This window comes from Bidens hawaiensis, unplaced genomic scaffold (genome assembly GCF_021521415.1).
Source record: "Bidens hawaiensis isolate Kalapana, Puna unplaced genomic scaffold, B.hawaiensis_p1.1 tig00023795_1, whole genome shotgun sequence".
Lineage (NCBI taxonomy): Eukaryota > Viridiplantae > Streptophyta > Magnoliopsida > Asterales > Asteraceae > Bidens > Bidens hawaiensis.
Window position 1 is genome coordinate 179800 of NW_027493737.1, and position 17872 is coordinate 197671.

At 35.6% G+C, this 17872-nt stretch overlaps 1 protein-coding gene and 1 pseudogene across 1 annotated transcript; both read left to right on the plus strand.

Moving 5' to 3' along the window:
- The first annotated feature begins 758 nt into the window (after nt 1-758).
- On the plus strand, nt 759-6629 carry LOC143568049 (nucleobase-ascorbate transporter 12-like). Its single transcript, XM_077054295.1, has 9 exons — nt 759-1257; nt 3352-3449; nt 3531-3701; nt 4720-4820; nt 5026-5161; nt 5268-5318; nt 5415-5702; nt 5795-6316; nt 6405-6629. The coding sequence occupies exons 1-9, from the start codon at nt 795-797 to the stop codon at nt 6624-6626; spliced, it is 2052 nt and encodes a 683-aa protein (XP_076910410.1). The 5' UTR covers nt 759-794; the 3' UTR covers nt 6627-6629.
- A 5876-nt stretch (nt 6630-12505) lies between these two features.
- Nucleotides 12506-13877, plus strand: LOC143568044 (arogenate dehydratase 1 pseudogene; annotated as a pseudogene).
- The last annotated feature ends 3995 nt before the right edge of the window (nt 13878-17872 follow it).

A 17872-nucleotide genomic window follows, 5' to 3' on the forward strand; every position in this document is an offset into this window, starting at 1 on the left:
CACGAGTATAGGGGTGCAAACGAGGTGCTAGCGAGCTACTCGAGCATACATACGAATGTTTTATAGTTGCTTAAATATATATTTAAACATTAAATTAATAATCACATACACACAAGGTATATTAGAAATTAAGGGCATAATCTAAATAGCAAATTATACAAATAGTCCATGTGGTTTGCCAAATTTCATCTTTCATCTCTAACTTTCATAGCCAAGACCAAGCTGTGTACACCAAAAGCTCGTTAGAAGGTTGACAACTCTATAAATAAACGTATAATACGGTCTTGCGGTTGATAGAAATACTAACATACATAATGAAAAAAAGTTACAGCAACGATAAAAAGACTTCAACTTTTCGTAACGAAACAAAGAATATACAAATGAGACATCGATTATGTCAATTTACATCCTTGAGTTGCGGAGACGTTCAAACAAGTTGGAATGTCCAAATTCAAAGGAAAGCGAAGTGTTAAAAATAGTCATTCGAATATTTAGGAGTCTGTTATCACCAGATTATTATTTATTTTCTTTTCTTTTCTTTTCTATTTATTATCATTATTAAACGCGCTTTAATCACTTCATACAATATATAATAATAATAATATCATCATCATTATTATATTCACACTCACGCTCATACTCAACTCAAACTTATTACACACAAACAAAGCCAAATCCTCATCTCTCTGATCTTCAACTTCATCACCAACAATGACAATAATAATCTGAAACCCTAGCTCCAGATCTACTTATATCATGTATTAATCAATAAATAACAAAACCCCCATCAAAACATGTCTCAAAACCCTAATTCCAACGACCCATCTGCAATACCACCGTCTTCATGGGCCAAACGCACCGGCTTCCGCCCTAGATTCTCCGGCGAGATCAATGCCACTGATTCCGGTCAAATTACCACACACCCAGTTGACCCTGAACCCGTACGCGCCCGTCCCACGCCGCCTCCGGTGAACGGCTCGGCTCCGGCTCCGGTTCCACCGCCGCAGCCGGATAAGGATCAGCCGGTGAAGAAGAAGAAGGAGGTGGAGTTAGGTGCTGCTCGGCTGCCGCCGAAGCCTGGGGTTAATAGGCAGCCGAATAATGTGGCGGCTGAGACGACGGCGCCGGTGGCGTCTCAGCCGAGCCAGAGAGCGGCTCGGAATGCTGACGTGGAAAACCCGTTGCCGCAGATTGTTGATGAATATGTGGCGCGTCATGCGCGTATGAAGTATGAGCTTAGAGATACTCCTGGTCTTGGTAATTATTAATTATTATTATTTTATGCTTTTAATGTATCATGTGATTTTAAATGTTATTATTTTGTTGTGATAAAAATTAGGGCTTTATTTAATTTCACGGGTTTAGCATGATCATTTGTTTTTTTTTTTTTGAAAATTGACTTTCATTAAAAACAAACACAACCAACGACTATCACCAAGACGGAGAAAGACGCTGAAATCCAAAAACCAAAACCAACAATCACGTTACATCAAATAAACACCAACTTTTCCAATCCACTACCCCTATCTTAGATCTATTTTTGTACCAAAGAAAACCCAAAGATTTTATATCCGCAACCATTTCTGCCACCTTAGTGTTCTTGCCCGAAAAAATCTTTTCATTCCTAGCCCGCCAAATCCTCCAACAAGTAATGATGACAATTCCATGAATAATCAATCTCTTATTCCCCGTCGCACCACAAACCTTATGCACTTCCACCAAATCATTGACATGAAAAACAAAAGATCTAGGGATGTTGCACCATGAACCAATCGCATTCCAAACGGCCATAAAAATGAAACACCCGGTTAACAAGTGCTCGAGCGATTCCTCATTACTCTCACATAAAGCGCAACTATGATCATCACAATGCAAATGACGTCTAGCTAAAGCCTGCTTGGTTGGAAGACTATCCAGAACGGCCCTCCACATAAAAATATTACATTTTTTCGGGACCCAATCGCTCCATTGGAAACTGGAACTCCCAGCATCCACAACGGACCGCCCCATCCATCTTTTAATCGCCGAAACCTCGAACTCTTTGCAGCTACCAACCGCCCAAGACCATGAATCTTCACGGTCAACCATCACCACCCCTTGAAGGAGATCTTCTAACTCCTGCTTCTCGATCACCTCCTGTTGGGAGCAAGGAGCTCTAAGCCAATCCCACACAATGCGACGAGAAGATCCAGTGACCACCAACCGATCTGCTAACAAGACATTTTTATGTTTTTCTACCGCATATAAGGACGGATACTTGTCCATAATCGGCGCCGAACCCAACCACAAATCCGTCCAAAACCGAACTTGGCGACCATTCCCAACTGTGGCCCGGATCACTCTATTAAAACCCACACCATCAACCTTAAATTTGTTCCAAAACATAACACAATTCTTCCAAACCCCGGGAACTCCATTATTAACCGGAGCAAGCCCCCAACAGCGCGAGGACCCGTGAATAGACAACACTACTCTTCTCCACATCGCGTGATGATCATTTAGAAATCTCCCAAGCCATTTAGTAATCAGCGCTTGATTATTAACCTCTAAACGAGCGATACCTAAACCCCCTTCTTTTATAGGTTTGGTGACTACCTCCCAAGCCACCCATGACATCTTCCTCACTTCATCCGAACCACCCCATAAGAACCTTCTCATCAAAGCTTCTAAATCATTGGTAACCTTCTTGGGTGCCTTAAAAAGCGAAAAATAATAAGTGGGAAGACTATCCAGCACCGATTTAATAAGGGTTAACCGACCGGCAATAGATAACGAATTAACTTTCCATTTAGATAGCCTCTTCTTGAACTTGGACACAACCGGTTCCCACTTAACCACCCTATTCATGTTAGCGCCAACCATAATCCCTAGATAAGAAAACGGGATTCTACCCGGCTTACAACCCATGAAACCAGCTTGGATATCGATCTCACCATCTTCTACACCTACTCCAAATAACACTGATTTATGGAGATTAATCTTTATAGCATGATCATTTGTTGCTAAATGTTATGTTATATTTAATTTTAGTCATACATTATGTAGTTAATGCGGAAAATTATCGGATATTGGTAGTTATATTATTATGCGGAATCTATGTATATAGCAATTTAAGATTTAAAGCATTAACATTAAATACTAAATATTGACATTGCAGCTTAAAAAACTGATATCGGGAAAATCGGTGATATGTCGGTCAGTATAGCTGATATTATATTATGGCCGATATTATGCTAGAGGTCCGATAACTTTTAAGCACAGATATTGACTGCATAGATCATGCATATGTCATATGTGTAATAATACATTTATGCTGGTCTGATTTATGTGTTTTGTGACTTTTGTCTTTAGTTCCGATTGGTTTCTATGGATTTCAGCATTATCTGTCAATGATGGGATCATTGATATTAATTCCGCTTGTGATCGTTCCTGCGATGGGGGGCGACCATGTAAGCGTTTGGATTTTAGAAGTTTTAAGTTATGTTTGAAACTCTGTATTGAATTAGTTTGATGAGAATTACTGGGTGTAGGAGGATATGTCAAAGGTGGTGTCCACTGTGCTTTTTGTTTCTGGAATGACTACACTTCTACAAGCGAATTTTGGATCAAGGTTGCCGCTCATACAAGGTCCATCCTTTGTCTTTCTTGCTCCTGCACTTGCGATAATAAAGTCACCCGAGTTTCTTGGATTGAATGGAAATGTAAGCTTTACCTCCTCAGTTTTCATTCAGTTTGTTTCAAGCAGACGTTTTTATGTACTTATGCTATCTAACAACATGAATGTATAATGATATGCATAGCCTGCTGTATGTGTAAATATCATGAAATTTGTTCGTTTATCTATTATCATTGAGGATCTGATTATATAAACTGATAGGATTAGTTTGCATATATGAATCTTATTGCAAAATGCCAAAACCCGTCTTAGGCTCTTAGAATCTTAAAACATACCCATACATTATCCATTCATGTGAACATAGAAATTTTATGGCTTTTGCTTATCTTGTTGTAAATGTTTTGAACATGAGTATTCTACGTAGGACTTTAATCTTATAAGGCACACATTAGGTCACGAAAGTCCTCTAGAGGTGTGGTTCTAGGCAGCGTACGAAAGCGAAACACCAACTTCAGAACTATTAACATATGTCAATGGTTGCTACCAATTAATTGGCTTTTTATCTCATAGTCCTTAGGGGTGAGCCGGTGAGGCTAAGGCATTGATTTGTCCACACACACCTCAAAGTTGACAGTTCACCTCAAGATTATTAAGTAACAACACAAAAAGAAGGAAAGCATATCCAACAGAAGCTCAAAAGTAAAAGAAAGGTAGCAAGTGGTCCATATGCCATTTGCTTTTACTACTAAATTCAAGTGTTACTTTGAACATGCATCCATATAATGACTATACATTTGTACATCGTACATAGAGGTGTCTTACCGGCATTGTCATATAATGATTACTATTATAATGGTGTGCCTCTTATTGATTAACAATGCCAAAAGATAGTGGACCATTCCATGATGTAGTGGGAACCATATATTGTACTTTAAGTTTCTATGCTTTAGTAAGGCTTCTGCTTAAAGCGAACTTATTGAACTTTTATTCATATCACCCCTGCTGTCAGTGTCTTAGTTATGTGTAGAAATATCTTGCCAGGAAACTTTCATGCTTTGCTGAAATAAATAATAAAAAATTTGAACTTGTGCTTGATACTACAGAATTTCAAGCATATAATGAAAGAGCTACAGGGGGCTATAATCATTGCATCAGCTTTTCAAGCATTACTTGGATACAGTGGACTAATGGCACTACTCTTGAGGTGTGTGTTTGTTCTTTTTACGCTACAAAGTTTGAAACACTGTACAAACGGTTCATTTTATAGCTTATTTTAGGATAATAGATTGCTTAAAGTGCCACAAGTTATAAATGCTTTCTATTAAGTCAATATATACTCATTGTGATTCATATAGAAATCCAAAACTTGTGTTGCAAAGCTAAACGCAACTTGTGTGTTGCTCTTTCAGATTAATTAACCCGGTGGTTGTATCCCCAACTGTTGCTGCTGTCGGACTTTCATTCTACAGTTATGGTTTCCCACAAATGGGTGCATGCCTTGAAATTGGCATGGTGCAGATTCTGTTGGTTATTACATTTTCTCTAGTAAGTTCTCTTGCTTCATTTCCTTTTTTAACCTTGGTTCATCTTTTTATTGCTACTTTATTTTGTGACTTGCTGGAATTTAAAAAACCTTACAACCGTCTTTCAGTATCTCCACAAATTGTCTGTCTTGGGCCACCGCGTATTTCTAATCTATGCTGTAAGTAAACATAATACTCTTTTTATTCGTTCAAGTGGCATAGTGATATATATTACATAGTTATATTACTTATATATCTCTAATGTATGTTTTCAGGTACCGTTGGGTCTGGCAATTACGTGGGCTATGTCTTTCCTTCTGACCGAAGCAGGGGCCTACAAGTATGATGGCTGTGATGTAAATATACCGACTTCAAATATGCTATCCGATCACTGCAGAAAACACGTGGCCAGGATGAAAAGTTGCAGAGCCGATACGTCTCACGCATTAAAGTCCTCGCCATGGTTTAGAATCCCATACCCGTTACAATGGGGCATACCCGTTTTCAACTGGAAAATGGCTATTGTAATGTGCATGGTATCTGTCATCTCTTCGGTTGACTCAGTGAGTTAAAGATTCTTCATTCTTTTACCTTAACCTAATAAGCAATCGTTGGTGTGATTGAACTTATGGAAGTGCGGTTTTTAATTTTATAGGTCGGGTCATACCACGCATCATCCTTATTGGTGGCGTCTAGGCCTCCAACACCGGCTGTCGTGAGCCGTGGGATTGGTCTTGAAGGTGTTTGTAGCATCTTGGCTGGCTTATGGGGCATCGGGACCGGTTCAACTTCTCTAACTGAAAACGTGCACACTATTGCTGTCACTAAAATGGGGAGCCGCGCAACAGTTGAGTTGGGTGCTTGTTTTCTGATAGTATTATCCTTTGTAGGTAAAGTTGGCGGGTTTATTGCATCAATACCTCAAGTAATGGTTGCAGGCTTGCTGTGCATAATGTGGGCCATGCTTACAGCATTGGGTTTATCGAATCTGCGTTACAGTGAGGCTGGAAGCTCGCGGAATGTTATCATTATCGGGCTTTCTTTCTTTTTCGCACTATCGGTTCCCGCCTATTTTCAGCAATACGGTGTCTCGCCAAATTCTAACTCACCCGTCCCTACCTACTTTCAGTCTTACATTGTTGCTTCTCACGGTCCCTTCCGCTCACAATATGGAGGGGTATGTATTATGTAATATGTTATCTACATGTTTCATATAAATTATTGAAGTAAATAGTGTCTTTAACATTGTTGTTTTATGGTTGCAGTTAAATTATGTGATGAACACATTGTTGTCATTGCACATGGTGATAGCATTCCTAGTGGCTGTGGTTTTGGACAACACGGTGCCTGGGAGTAAGCAAGAACGAGGGGTATATGTGTGGTCTGAACCAGATGCGGCTCGAAGGGAACCTGCAGTTGTGAAAGACTATGGGTTACCATTTAGAGTTGGAAAGTTATTCAGATGGGTTAGATGGGTCGGGCTCTAGAGACGGGCCAAGAAAAGAAAGTTTTGCCACGAAATGGTTGTTTGCAGGTGGGGAGATTGAAGATTTGTTTGTACATTGGAGAGAGATCGGTGTTGTAATGTGAAACCGTTCGATGCTTTGTATGTAGTTTGTAATTGGAAATTTCTTGGTTTCTATTGGGTTCGCATTTTTCTTATGTTTTATTTTGGCATCTGTTTTGTTGTAAGGACCACTTAGCTGAAGTTGAAGACAAAACTAACGCAATGAGTCGAATTGAAGTTCCAATTACAAGAACCAAAATGAAAATTGTACTCACCTAAGACTTTGACATAAAGCGAAGTCAAACAAGAAAGGTTTGGACTTGTGTGCGTGACATGCACATGTAACGTATGTTTACTTATCGCTTGGCGAAATCATGATATGAAAGGAGATGGATATACGCAATGCCATTTAATGTTAACTCGAGCGTAAATAACCGTTAACAAAGGAAAGAAACGTTTATCACGGCTCCTACTCTTCTTACCAAACATGATGCTTGAGCCTTAAGCTGCTCACTTACATTATGTAAGTATCATTATATTCAGATATCTAATAGGCTTTCTTTAAACTCATGAGACCAATCAAGCTTGATGTATGATTTAATATTGACTAGGATAGAGCCCGTGTGATACACATGTGGTTAAAAAAATAAACAAAAAGGTTAACTTTAATAATATACATAATAACATATCTTGTTAATCTATACCAATTAAGAAAAAGATAAGGTTAATAATATCAATTCATCATAGTTGAGTTGGTGAGCTAAAAACATTTTAAAAGCTAGTTAGTGAGTTTTCATTTTATCATTCATAAAGTGGAATTGTAAAATTGGAAACTTGTGTGTAAATTATAATTTTGGAAATTGTTGAGATAGAATTCTATGTGGATAACTTAGTTAAATGCCATGTGGATATGTATTGCTTTAATATAGTAGTTAGATGTGGAAAAAAACCCGAACCCGGAACTGAAACCCGACCCGGTTATTGCCAATACCTGGTTATACCCTAACCCGGGTCCATAGCTGGAACCGGGTATTATAAAAACCTGATTTGTGCACGTCTAATTTAATATACCCTAAACGCTTTTCCATACATGATATATTGCAAATTATATCATTCAGACATAGATGGATGTTAATGATTCAAATTTTCTGTAAGTGTTGCATCCATCAAAATTACAATAAAGCATTGACTTAATTTCATGCCTTCATCGATCAAGCAGTACAAAAAGGATTTTATTATTATTATTATTATTATTATTATTATTATTATTATTATTATTATTATTATTATTATTATTTAGAAACCGATGGTTCGGTTTTAAACTTTAGTAAAATCCAAAATATTGATTTTGGTTTAGTTTTGTGTTTTATGAAGAACCCAAAAAACCAAGCCGAACCGAAATAAAAAAAAGCCGTAATAACTTAGCCTTAACCATTAAAACCGAGCCTACCGATACCTAAATGTTATTGAATTGATGACCTTTATATTTAACTAGTATTTTACTCTTACTCGGCACGTTGCGGCTGAGCAAGTCGGTAAAATTCCGGCGGTGGTAAACCCAAGCGTTACCAGTCTCAAGCTTTGAGACGGTAAGTCGACACGAATTCGGTCGGCTTCGGTTACGTGTGTTATTGTACTGGAACTAAAAAAAAATCTTGAGGTGGACCAATTGGGTGGAGTCGGTCGGTAAAACTCATTCATTGGTAAAACCCCACCGTTATCGATCCCGGGCGTTGAAGTCTACGCGAATTCGGTCGGTTTCCGTCATATTCGTTACAGTACCGGAAATAAAAGTAATTAGCATTCAGTTCGTTTTCGTTACGTTCGCTATGATACTAGAACTAAAACAAAATGCGGTGAGTTTATGCAAATGCAATCGTTTTCCGTCATGTTTGTTACGATACCATAACCAAAACAAAACATAAACAAAATTGATTTTCGATCGATTTTTGTTACGTATGTTACTAACTTGAACTAAATAAACAAAAAAAAATACCACTGATAAGGTGCCGCAAGATGGCCCAATGGGGACTTTGCGACACCAAAGTTACAAATTATTATATATAAATATAATAATTTGAATGTAAGTATTTTCCATTAACTCTTAATATTCTAAACCCAAATGCTAATATTCTATCAATCATTAATTTTGGTTTAAAGAAAAACATATTAGACACAATATAAAATAATTTGGAAAATCAAAAAAACCGCAAATGTGGTTTTCAGTTCGGTTTTAGCCCAAAGCCACAACGAACCGCACCATTCGGTTCGGCTGCACCCCTACTATTTATGATATTTATCCAAAAACCTTTTATTAGCGTATGCAATATTTTTAATATCTACTTTGGATTTTTCTTTAAAAAGGTTACAATGATGTTGTTTATCTTAATCAAATACTAACAAACTTTATTAGTGTACACATACAAATACAAATGAGGGTTGGTAACTACTAACTAGTAAGTAGGGTTGTTCAAATTAGGAGCCCACGATTTAAAATTTTGACCAAAACATGCTCCTTGTCATGATAGCTTATAAAAGCCCATTTACAATCAACTTGCATATATTTTAAGCCGTATCAAACTCACTCGGTCACTCGCATAAATTTAAATATTTAAAACACAAAGGTGCAACAATAGCAATGACAATAAGTTATTTAACATGTGCCGATTTTAACGGAATATCAATAATTTCGTTAATGGATCTTTAGTTAAATTCATAAAATTAAATATTTGAAAATGAAAATATTATAATATTAAACCAGACATACAGATCTTTCAGAAAGCTTTTTTTCATTTTGTTTTAATGTATAAAGAACAAGGGGGGCAGAGGATATACAACGTGATATCACTAAATTAATATTATAAATATACGTATTTGATTTGATTCCTTTCCAACTTTTTATGGGTGTATTAAAAAAGATGGACTGCTAGCTTAAACCTCATCGATTTCAATCAAATCAGTACTACGTTCATATTTTGCCAAATAATTACAGAACAAGCTGCACACATGACCATAAAGATCAACGATCGATGGAGCTATAATGAAGAGCACGAGGATTGTGAAGGAAAACGCTCAAGTGTCTAAAGTGACATATAGGGTTTTTAAGTTTGTAACCTATAAACACACAACAAATACAAAGGAAATGAAATGACAATATACCTTCGCATTGGAGGCATACGGTATGGTATTATAACAAATAAAATAGATGGTCATCCAACCTTGGACTAAACTTGTTACCTACAAGTAAAATTCTGGAGTGATGGTTTAGATTTTCATCCTATAAACCTAGAAACCAGAAGTGAAATATGAACATACCACAGAGATGATAAACCCTTTAATTTACTCTCTTAAATATTTTTAGGAGGGAAAAAGATAAAAATTATAAAATAGTTAAATACAAATAGTAAATTTCCTTCTTAAGTGGAATTAGTGGAGTTATATTTTTCAAAAGAACGTTGATTCATTGATCACTTCAAGCGATGTTTAATGGCGGCCATTTCAACCAATGAGTACATTGTTTAAGATAAAATATTCAACCTTAAATTATAACATGATTATTATTAGTTCTTTAAAAATGGTCAAGAGTATATTAAAATGATATTGAAAAGATCAAATATTATAACGCGTTAACCTTTGTTTTTAAAGTTAAAACAAAGTCCTATAAACTATATGCGTAGACCAAGTGATCATTATGTATGAATTATGATGATATTATTCATTATACTTGTACAACAAATATACAAAATGTGTTGCCAAGCTTTCATCATGGTTCATGACTTACATTAATGTTCTTAGTATGCACCAAATTGGATTATCAACTTGACTGTTTCTTGGCAGACATTGTATTTATATTTATTTCCCATCTAAGTAGCATTTTCTGGATTGTTAAATAACTTTGAAGAAAGATTTAGTCTAATGGCTTTATGTTTTTATACTTTGATTATCTTTTACACATGATATATAAAATAAAAGTTGGGTTATAATAGGAAGTATAGTTTTTGTATGAAGGATAAGAAGTAATCTTGGCCATTGATTTTGAACATGGAGGTTTGAGATTAGTTTAGGGGGAAATCAAGTGTTAACATAAGGGGAAAGGTATAAAAGGAATAACACATTTGTTGACTTTCTCTCTCCACATGCAAGGCACATGCCAAATTCTCCCAAAATTTTAAAATGTCCATAACTTTTTTTACGACGTTTTTATTGAAAAACAAATTCACCATAATAACGAGTGTTCTTAGTATGCACCAAATTGGATTATCAACTTGACTGTTTCTTGGCAGACATTGTATTTATATTTATTTCCCATCTAAGTAGCATTTTCTGGATTGTTAAATAACTTTGAAGAAAGATTTAGTCTAATGGCTTTATGTTTTTATACTTTGATTATCTTTTACACATGATATATAAAATAAAAGTTGGGTTATAATAGGAAGTATAGTTTTTGTATGAAGGATAAGAAGTAATCTTGGCCATTGATTTTGAACATGGAGGTTTGAGATTAGTTTAGGGGGAAATCAAGTGTAAACATAAGGGGAAAGGTATAAAAGGAATAACACATTTGTTGACTTTCTCTCTCCACATGCAAGGCACATGCCAAATTCTCCCATAATTTTAAAATGTCCATAACTTTTTTTACGACGTTTTTATTGAAAAACAAATTCACCATAATAACGAGTGTCTTTTTATCTTTTATATGAGTACCATATTGTAAATAAAAATTAAAAAAAAATTGGTGGGTTGTTTAAAAATTGTGTTTTACTGAATTGTATTATACAATAGTATTTTTTATTGTGTTTTTTTTTCATTGTGTTTTTTCCATTGTGTTATTTACATTGTGTCATGCAATTGTGTTTTTTTTAACATTTTTTTTTTCGTAGTGTATTCTTCCATTGTGTTTTTTATAGTATTTTTCATTGTGTTTTTTCGGAATTTTCCGGCTAGGTGGAGGCGGTGGGTGATGGTTGTGGTGGGGGTGGGCGGTGGAGTGGTGGTGGTTGTAAGAGATGAGTGAAGATTTAATTGGGTTTTATGTAAGTGGGTTTTTGAAATTAATTTAATTAGGTTTTGAGATTAAAGTAAGTGGGTTTTAATATTAAAATATTAGACTAAAATATTCTCCTTCCTAGCCTTCTTAAGAAAATCAAACTTCTTATTTAAACCTAACCCTATAAAATAAAATCATTATACCATTTAACTGTTAACATATTAGTATTTTTTTTCTAAAATTAACATGTCCCTAATTCCTAGGTAGCATTAAATATTCAATAAGTAGCATCCTTTATCTTCATTCATATAATTTAATAAAAAAAAATTTATTCTTTATCTTTATTCATATGATTTAATCCAAAATCAACTTTAATCTTTAACATTATCTTACTCTTAAAGACCTCTAGCATCTCATTCTTATCTTTATCTTCATTAATTAAATAATACGCTTTTAATCAGTTTTTTCAATTATTTCTTTCATTTCCACTCACAAAAATAGTTATACGAGATAAATAATGAGTTCGTAAATATAAGAAATCACTATTCAACCCATATATAACAAAATAGAAAAAATATAATAATAAATAATAAAAAAAATTCGGGTTTGCAAACTGAATTATTATCATAATTTCTTTCACTAATAATTATTTTATATAATTGATTTAGAAATATAATAAAAAAAGAAAATTAAGAAATAAGGTGGAAAGAGGGGTTAGGTGTGAGATTTGACCCAACCATTCATTCAAACTCCATCACCTACACCTACACCCACACCCCCATATATAAAACCCCACATGTTTCACCACTTCTTCTCAGCTTGCTCTGCTCTACAACAAGCCTTCACATCTTCTTCTTATTATTATTCTTATTATTATTGTTATCTTTCTTTCCTTTTTTAACTTTTAGTCCTCCATCTTTTCTTCCATTTCCAAAATGCACTCTATTACTCCCTCATCAAACATCACCTTCAAATCCATAACATTAACGCCGTCACACCCCGTTAACTCCCACCGGCTCGCTCACATCAAATGCGTCGCAAGCCCCTTCGACGCCGCTAACGCCACCAACCTCTCAGCCGGCTCCAACAACTTCGTCAACGGGATTGGTAAGAGCCGAGCCGACTGGCAAAGCTCGTGCGCCATATTAGCCAGCAAAGTGGAGTCACAACAACAGAACACAGATAAGCCAAGCGAAGCCGATAAATTAACCGTCGTTAACGGCGTTAACGGACACAGCAGTTTAGATCTAGTTCCGATTGATAAGTTACCGAAGCCGTTAACGATTGCTGACCTGTCACCGGCGCCGGCGCACGGCTCGACGTTGCGAGTCGCGTACCAAGGCGTTCCCGGCGCGTACAGTGAAGCCGCCGCCGGGAAAGCTTATCCGAACTGTGATGCTATTCCGTGTGACCAATTCGAAGTCGCATTTCAGGCGGTTGAGCTTTGGATTGCAGATCGTGCGGTTTTACCGGTGGAAAACTCGTTAGGTGGAAGCATTCACCGGAATTACGATTTATTATTACGTCACCGCCTTCATATCGTCGGAGAGGTACAATTACCGGTTCATCACTGCTTGTTAGCGTTACCAGGTGTTCGAAAAGAGTACATTAACCGCGTGATTAGCCATCCGCAAGCGTTATCTCAGTGCGAGCTAACGCTTACGAAGTTAGGTTTAAACGTCACGCGCGAGGCCGTTGACGATACCGCGGGAGCCGCGGAGTTTGTCGCGGCGAATAATCTCCGCGACACCGCGGCAATAGCGTCCGCACGTGCAGCTGAGTTGTACGGACTTAATATTCTAGGGGACGGGATCCAGGATGATTCGAACAATGTGACGCGCTTTGTGATGCTTGCGCGTGAGCCGATTATACCACGGACTGATATCCCGTTTAAGACGAGTATTGTGTTCGCGCATGATAAAGGAACGTCGGTTTTGTTTAAGGTGTTGTCCGCTTTTGCGTTTCGGAACATTAGTTTAACGAAAATTGAGAGCCGGCCGCATCGAAACAGGCCGATTCGAGTCGTTGGTGATGAGAATTTGGGGACGGCTAAGCACTTTGAGTACTTGTTTTATGTGGATTTTGAAGCTTCGATGGGGGATGTTAGAGCACAGAATGCATTGGCTGAGGTGCAAGAGTTTACTTCTTTCTTGAGGGTGTTGGGTAGCTATCCCATGGATATGACTCCTTGGTCACCATCTACATGATCTTGTTAAGTTATTATTGTTATTTAGTTTGGAATTGGTTTTGAAGAAGAAAGAATGTAACGTTTGGGTAAATAACTTCTTATTATGTTTTGCATGTGAGAGTTTAATTAATATCCAATATATTCATATAATCATATTGATGATGTACACAAGCTTGTATCTTTTGCTTCCTTTTTGATGACGCTTTCATATACCAGTTATTTCAGTTTATATGGTTTATATTTTTAGCAAGTATTCCACTCAAATTTTATAGAGACAGAGGATCCACCCGTCCGGAGCTTGAAAAAACCCGTAACTACATATAGGAAAACAAATACCCGAAAAATCCACACATAACAGAAGATAACAAAGACTTAACACAATATAATTATCAATCAATCTCCTTAAGAGACGACCTACATGTAATCCAACCATAAAGATTTAGAACAATCTCCTCCATAATTTCCTTCGAAGAAATGCGCCTGTGGCTGAAGGTTCTCGCAGCTTCCAAATAAACCAAAGCGAGACAAAAGTAAGCCTTTAACGCTCTCCTACTCATTACAAAGTTCGGCTCATCTGCAATCTAAAGAAACCGACCTCTCAGGCTGAAGTAAGTATTTCATAATTAATAAATTTAGAACACCATTTTAATAAGGGTAAACAAAAAGAAAGTTGTGTAAATAAAGCTGAGTTATGTTGAAATGATGGAAATAAAAAAGAAAACATTAGTATTTTTGTAGTATATTTGAGCATGTACTCTACTTATAAAACATTATAGGATGGTTAGAAACCGGATACAAAATAAGAGTGAAATGATATGATAAGTAGTGGAGCGTTTTCATGACCACATGTTAATTGGACCACCTCGCTATTGGCTTCTACTCCTCTTATGTCATATCGCACTCACTCGCCCAATATTACAGTCCAATAATATGTAATACATAACGTTTTGAAACCCATGCTTTTTAGCACCTAGTCCGATTATAAAATGATTAGATATAAGCGATATTTAGAGATGATACATTTTCAAAATCGAAATCAAAATCAGCGGTTAGGTCAACATATTTCTTTGAAAAATTAGTTAAGGTGTCTAAAAATTAATTTTAAATTAGTTTATGTGACGCATTATTCACAAACTAGGGTGGCAAATGTGATCTATGGCCTATGAGTTGAATAGGTTGTAATAAAATATATATAATGGGTCAGAATTGGTCAAACTAAAAAAAAAGATTGAAATGAGTCAAAACGGGTTGACATTTCTTGAGATTTCTTTATTTTTTTTATGGAACGAGAAAAACGGAGGAAAATTTTTAGTTTTTTTACTTTCTTAGTTTTTGATTTATATTTCGAGTCATGATTTTTTTAATTATTTTTTTTTTGAATGTTTTAGTAACGAGTTTCTGAAATCTCAACTCATTTTTTGACCAATTTCAAAAACCTCTAATTAAAAATTCAAATAAAATAATTAAAAAATCATAACTCAAAATATAAATCAAAAACTAAAAAATTTTCTCCGTTTCTTCTCGTTCCATAAATAAATAACTCAAGAAATGTCAACCCGTTTTGACCCGTTTCAATCATTTTCTATTTTTAGCCTGACTCATTATATACATTTTATTACAACTCATTCAACCAATTTGTCACATTTGTCACCCCTATTGCAAACATATGCATTATAAATGTCTAGCATTCTACATATGTTTTATAACTTGTTAATGCATTTTATTAAGAAAAAAGAAAACAAACTCAGACCGAGTACATAACATGAAAAACAAAAGCACCGTTCTTTTCAATTATAAGGAATAAATAATTATTTATGCAGAAATAATCGATGGATTCATTTTTAAATAAGCACCAGGACAGTGCATCGTGCTTAAGTTGTTAAAAGGTTAGGGGGGTCACATGCAATAACTGATTATTAAATCACTTTGTTAAAGAACGTGTTCAAAAGAACATTTTTTTATTGGTGCATTTATGGTATTTAAGGACCGCAAAATAACGCTATGGATTAGAGCATTCATGGCACATCCTCTAAAATTATGTGAGCGGAGATTGTAAATTATAGGGGGTGGTTGTGAGTGGTTGTAGGTGTAAATTATAAGATGGAGAGAGACAAGGTAGTGATTTTTAATAAATTATATGATTGAGAGAAAAAACTGTAATGATAAAGGTATAAAAAAATATTATTTAATTAAACAGGTGAGAGAAATGTAGTGTTTTTAGTGTAATTATAGAGATAGAAATGAGGGACAGGCTGAGAATGCTCAAAACATAATTAACAATTTTATATTTGTAATTTGGGATTTAAACTAAAGTATGTAATTTTGAACGGCGTTTAAACTAAATTGGGTCAGACAAGGTGTGAGAAATTGCATTGCTTGTATATTTATAAAAAATGATGACATCTTGATTTGATTTATTTGGAATAAAAGCAAGATATTTTTTTTACAAAAAAAAGGCCCCGTTTTAAAACATTATATTAGGCCATCAAAGTGGTTGAGCCGGCCCTGCAATCGTTTTCAATTTTTTGTTTAAGATATAAGTATTATTGTAAATAAATATAAACAAATTCAGTTTATAAATCTAATGGAAATTTTCATTGTATATAAAACAGTTATATAATTTCATAAGCAACATTTTCTTCACCGTATCTAGTCAACACTTTGTGGAGAGTGGTCATGAGGTTTTCTTTAAGGTTTCCGGTTCTAGGTTTAAATTTCGGCTCACGTGCGCGCTCTGAAATATTAACAACACGATCGTAAGGGGGATTCGAATTTGGGTAAGGAAATGACCAGTGTTTGAAAATTGGGAGAGACACCGCTGATATTATGTTAGACTTTCTTTCCAAAAAAATCTGATAGGCACCATGATATCAATGCTTGTCGGCCCTCTTATAGTTGTCTTATCGTTCTCTAGCTACAATTTGTAATGTATCAAACCCTCATATTTTAGGTAATGATGTGTGCTTAAGCTAATTAGTGGTTATTAGAGAAAATAAAATCAATAGAGGAAAAGGCGTTAGGTGAGAATTGAAAAGGGATCTTGGCAACATGTGGTTTATAGGGGTGTTTGGTGACGATATGAGGTAAGGACAAAAGGGTATATCTACATGTGGTTTTCTACTTATTTTAGCTATAAAAATATCGGTATAACAAGTATATACTTTGCGGGTATCGTTGAACACCACGCCTTCAACACTGTGCGTCTTTGTCACAAATAGTAATCAAACCTATACAACCCCAAACCGAAACACATTTATTCTCCAATTGACAGTAAGATACAAATACAAACTGAGTTACAGATTCAATCAACGAATGCTCTCGTAACTAACTAACTAATTAATGTAACGAATATCAATTGCCAAAGAAAGACTACTAGTAAGACGAATTTCATCAAGAATATTGAAACCCTAAAAAGTGTAGAGATGAAGCACGATACTTATCAATATTTGAAATGATAAGTTATTAAGCGAAAAGATACGACGATGATTAGGGGTGCAAACGAGCCAAGCTGCTCGCGGGCTACTTGAGATCGGATCATTAAAAGGCTCGATCGAGCCGAGCTTAATCGAGCCCGAGCCTAAAAGTAAGCTCGTTTAATAAATGAGCCCGAACCCAAGTTTCACTTATCGAGCTCAAGCTGGTTCGCGAGCCTAAACGAGCCTGTCATTTATATAATTTTTTAAAGTATATATTTAATAATTGTTAATTAATATATATAATGATATGAAAAATAAATAAAAATAACTAAATAATATATATTGTTTTACACAAAATGTAACAGACAAAATATATAAAAATAATTTATAAATAGCAAACGAGCCGTGGCCGAGCTTGAAAATCTACTCACGATCCGAGCTCGAGCTTTGAAAATAGAACTCAAAACGAGCCGAGCTCAAGCTCGATCTTTGTATAAGTTAAAAGAGCTGAGTTCGAGCCTAGTCGAGCTCAAGTTCAGCTCGATTCGGCTCGGCTCATTTGCACCCCTAACAATAATTAATCAAAAAACGAGATGGCATTATGGCAATGATAAGTTATTTAATGAGAATATCGG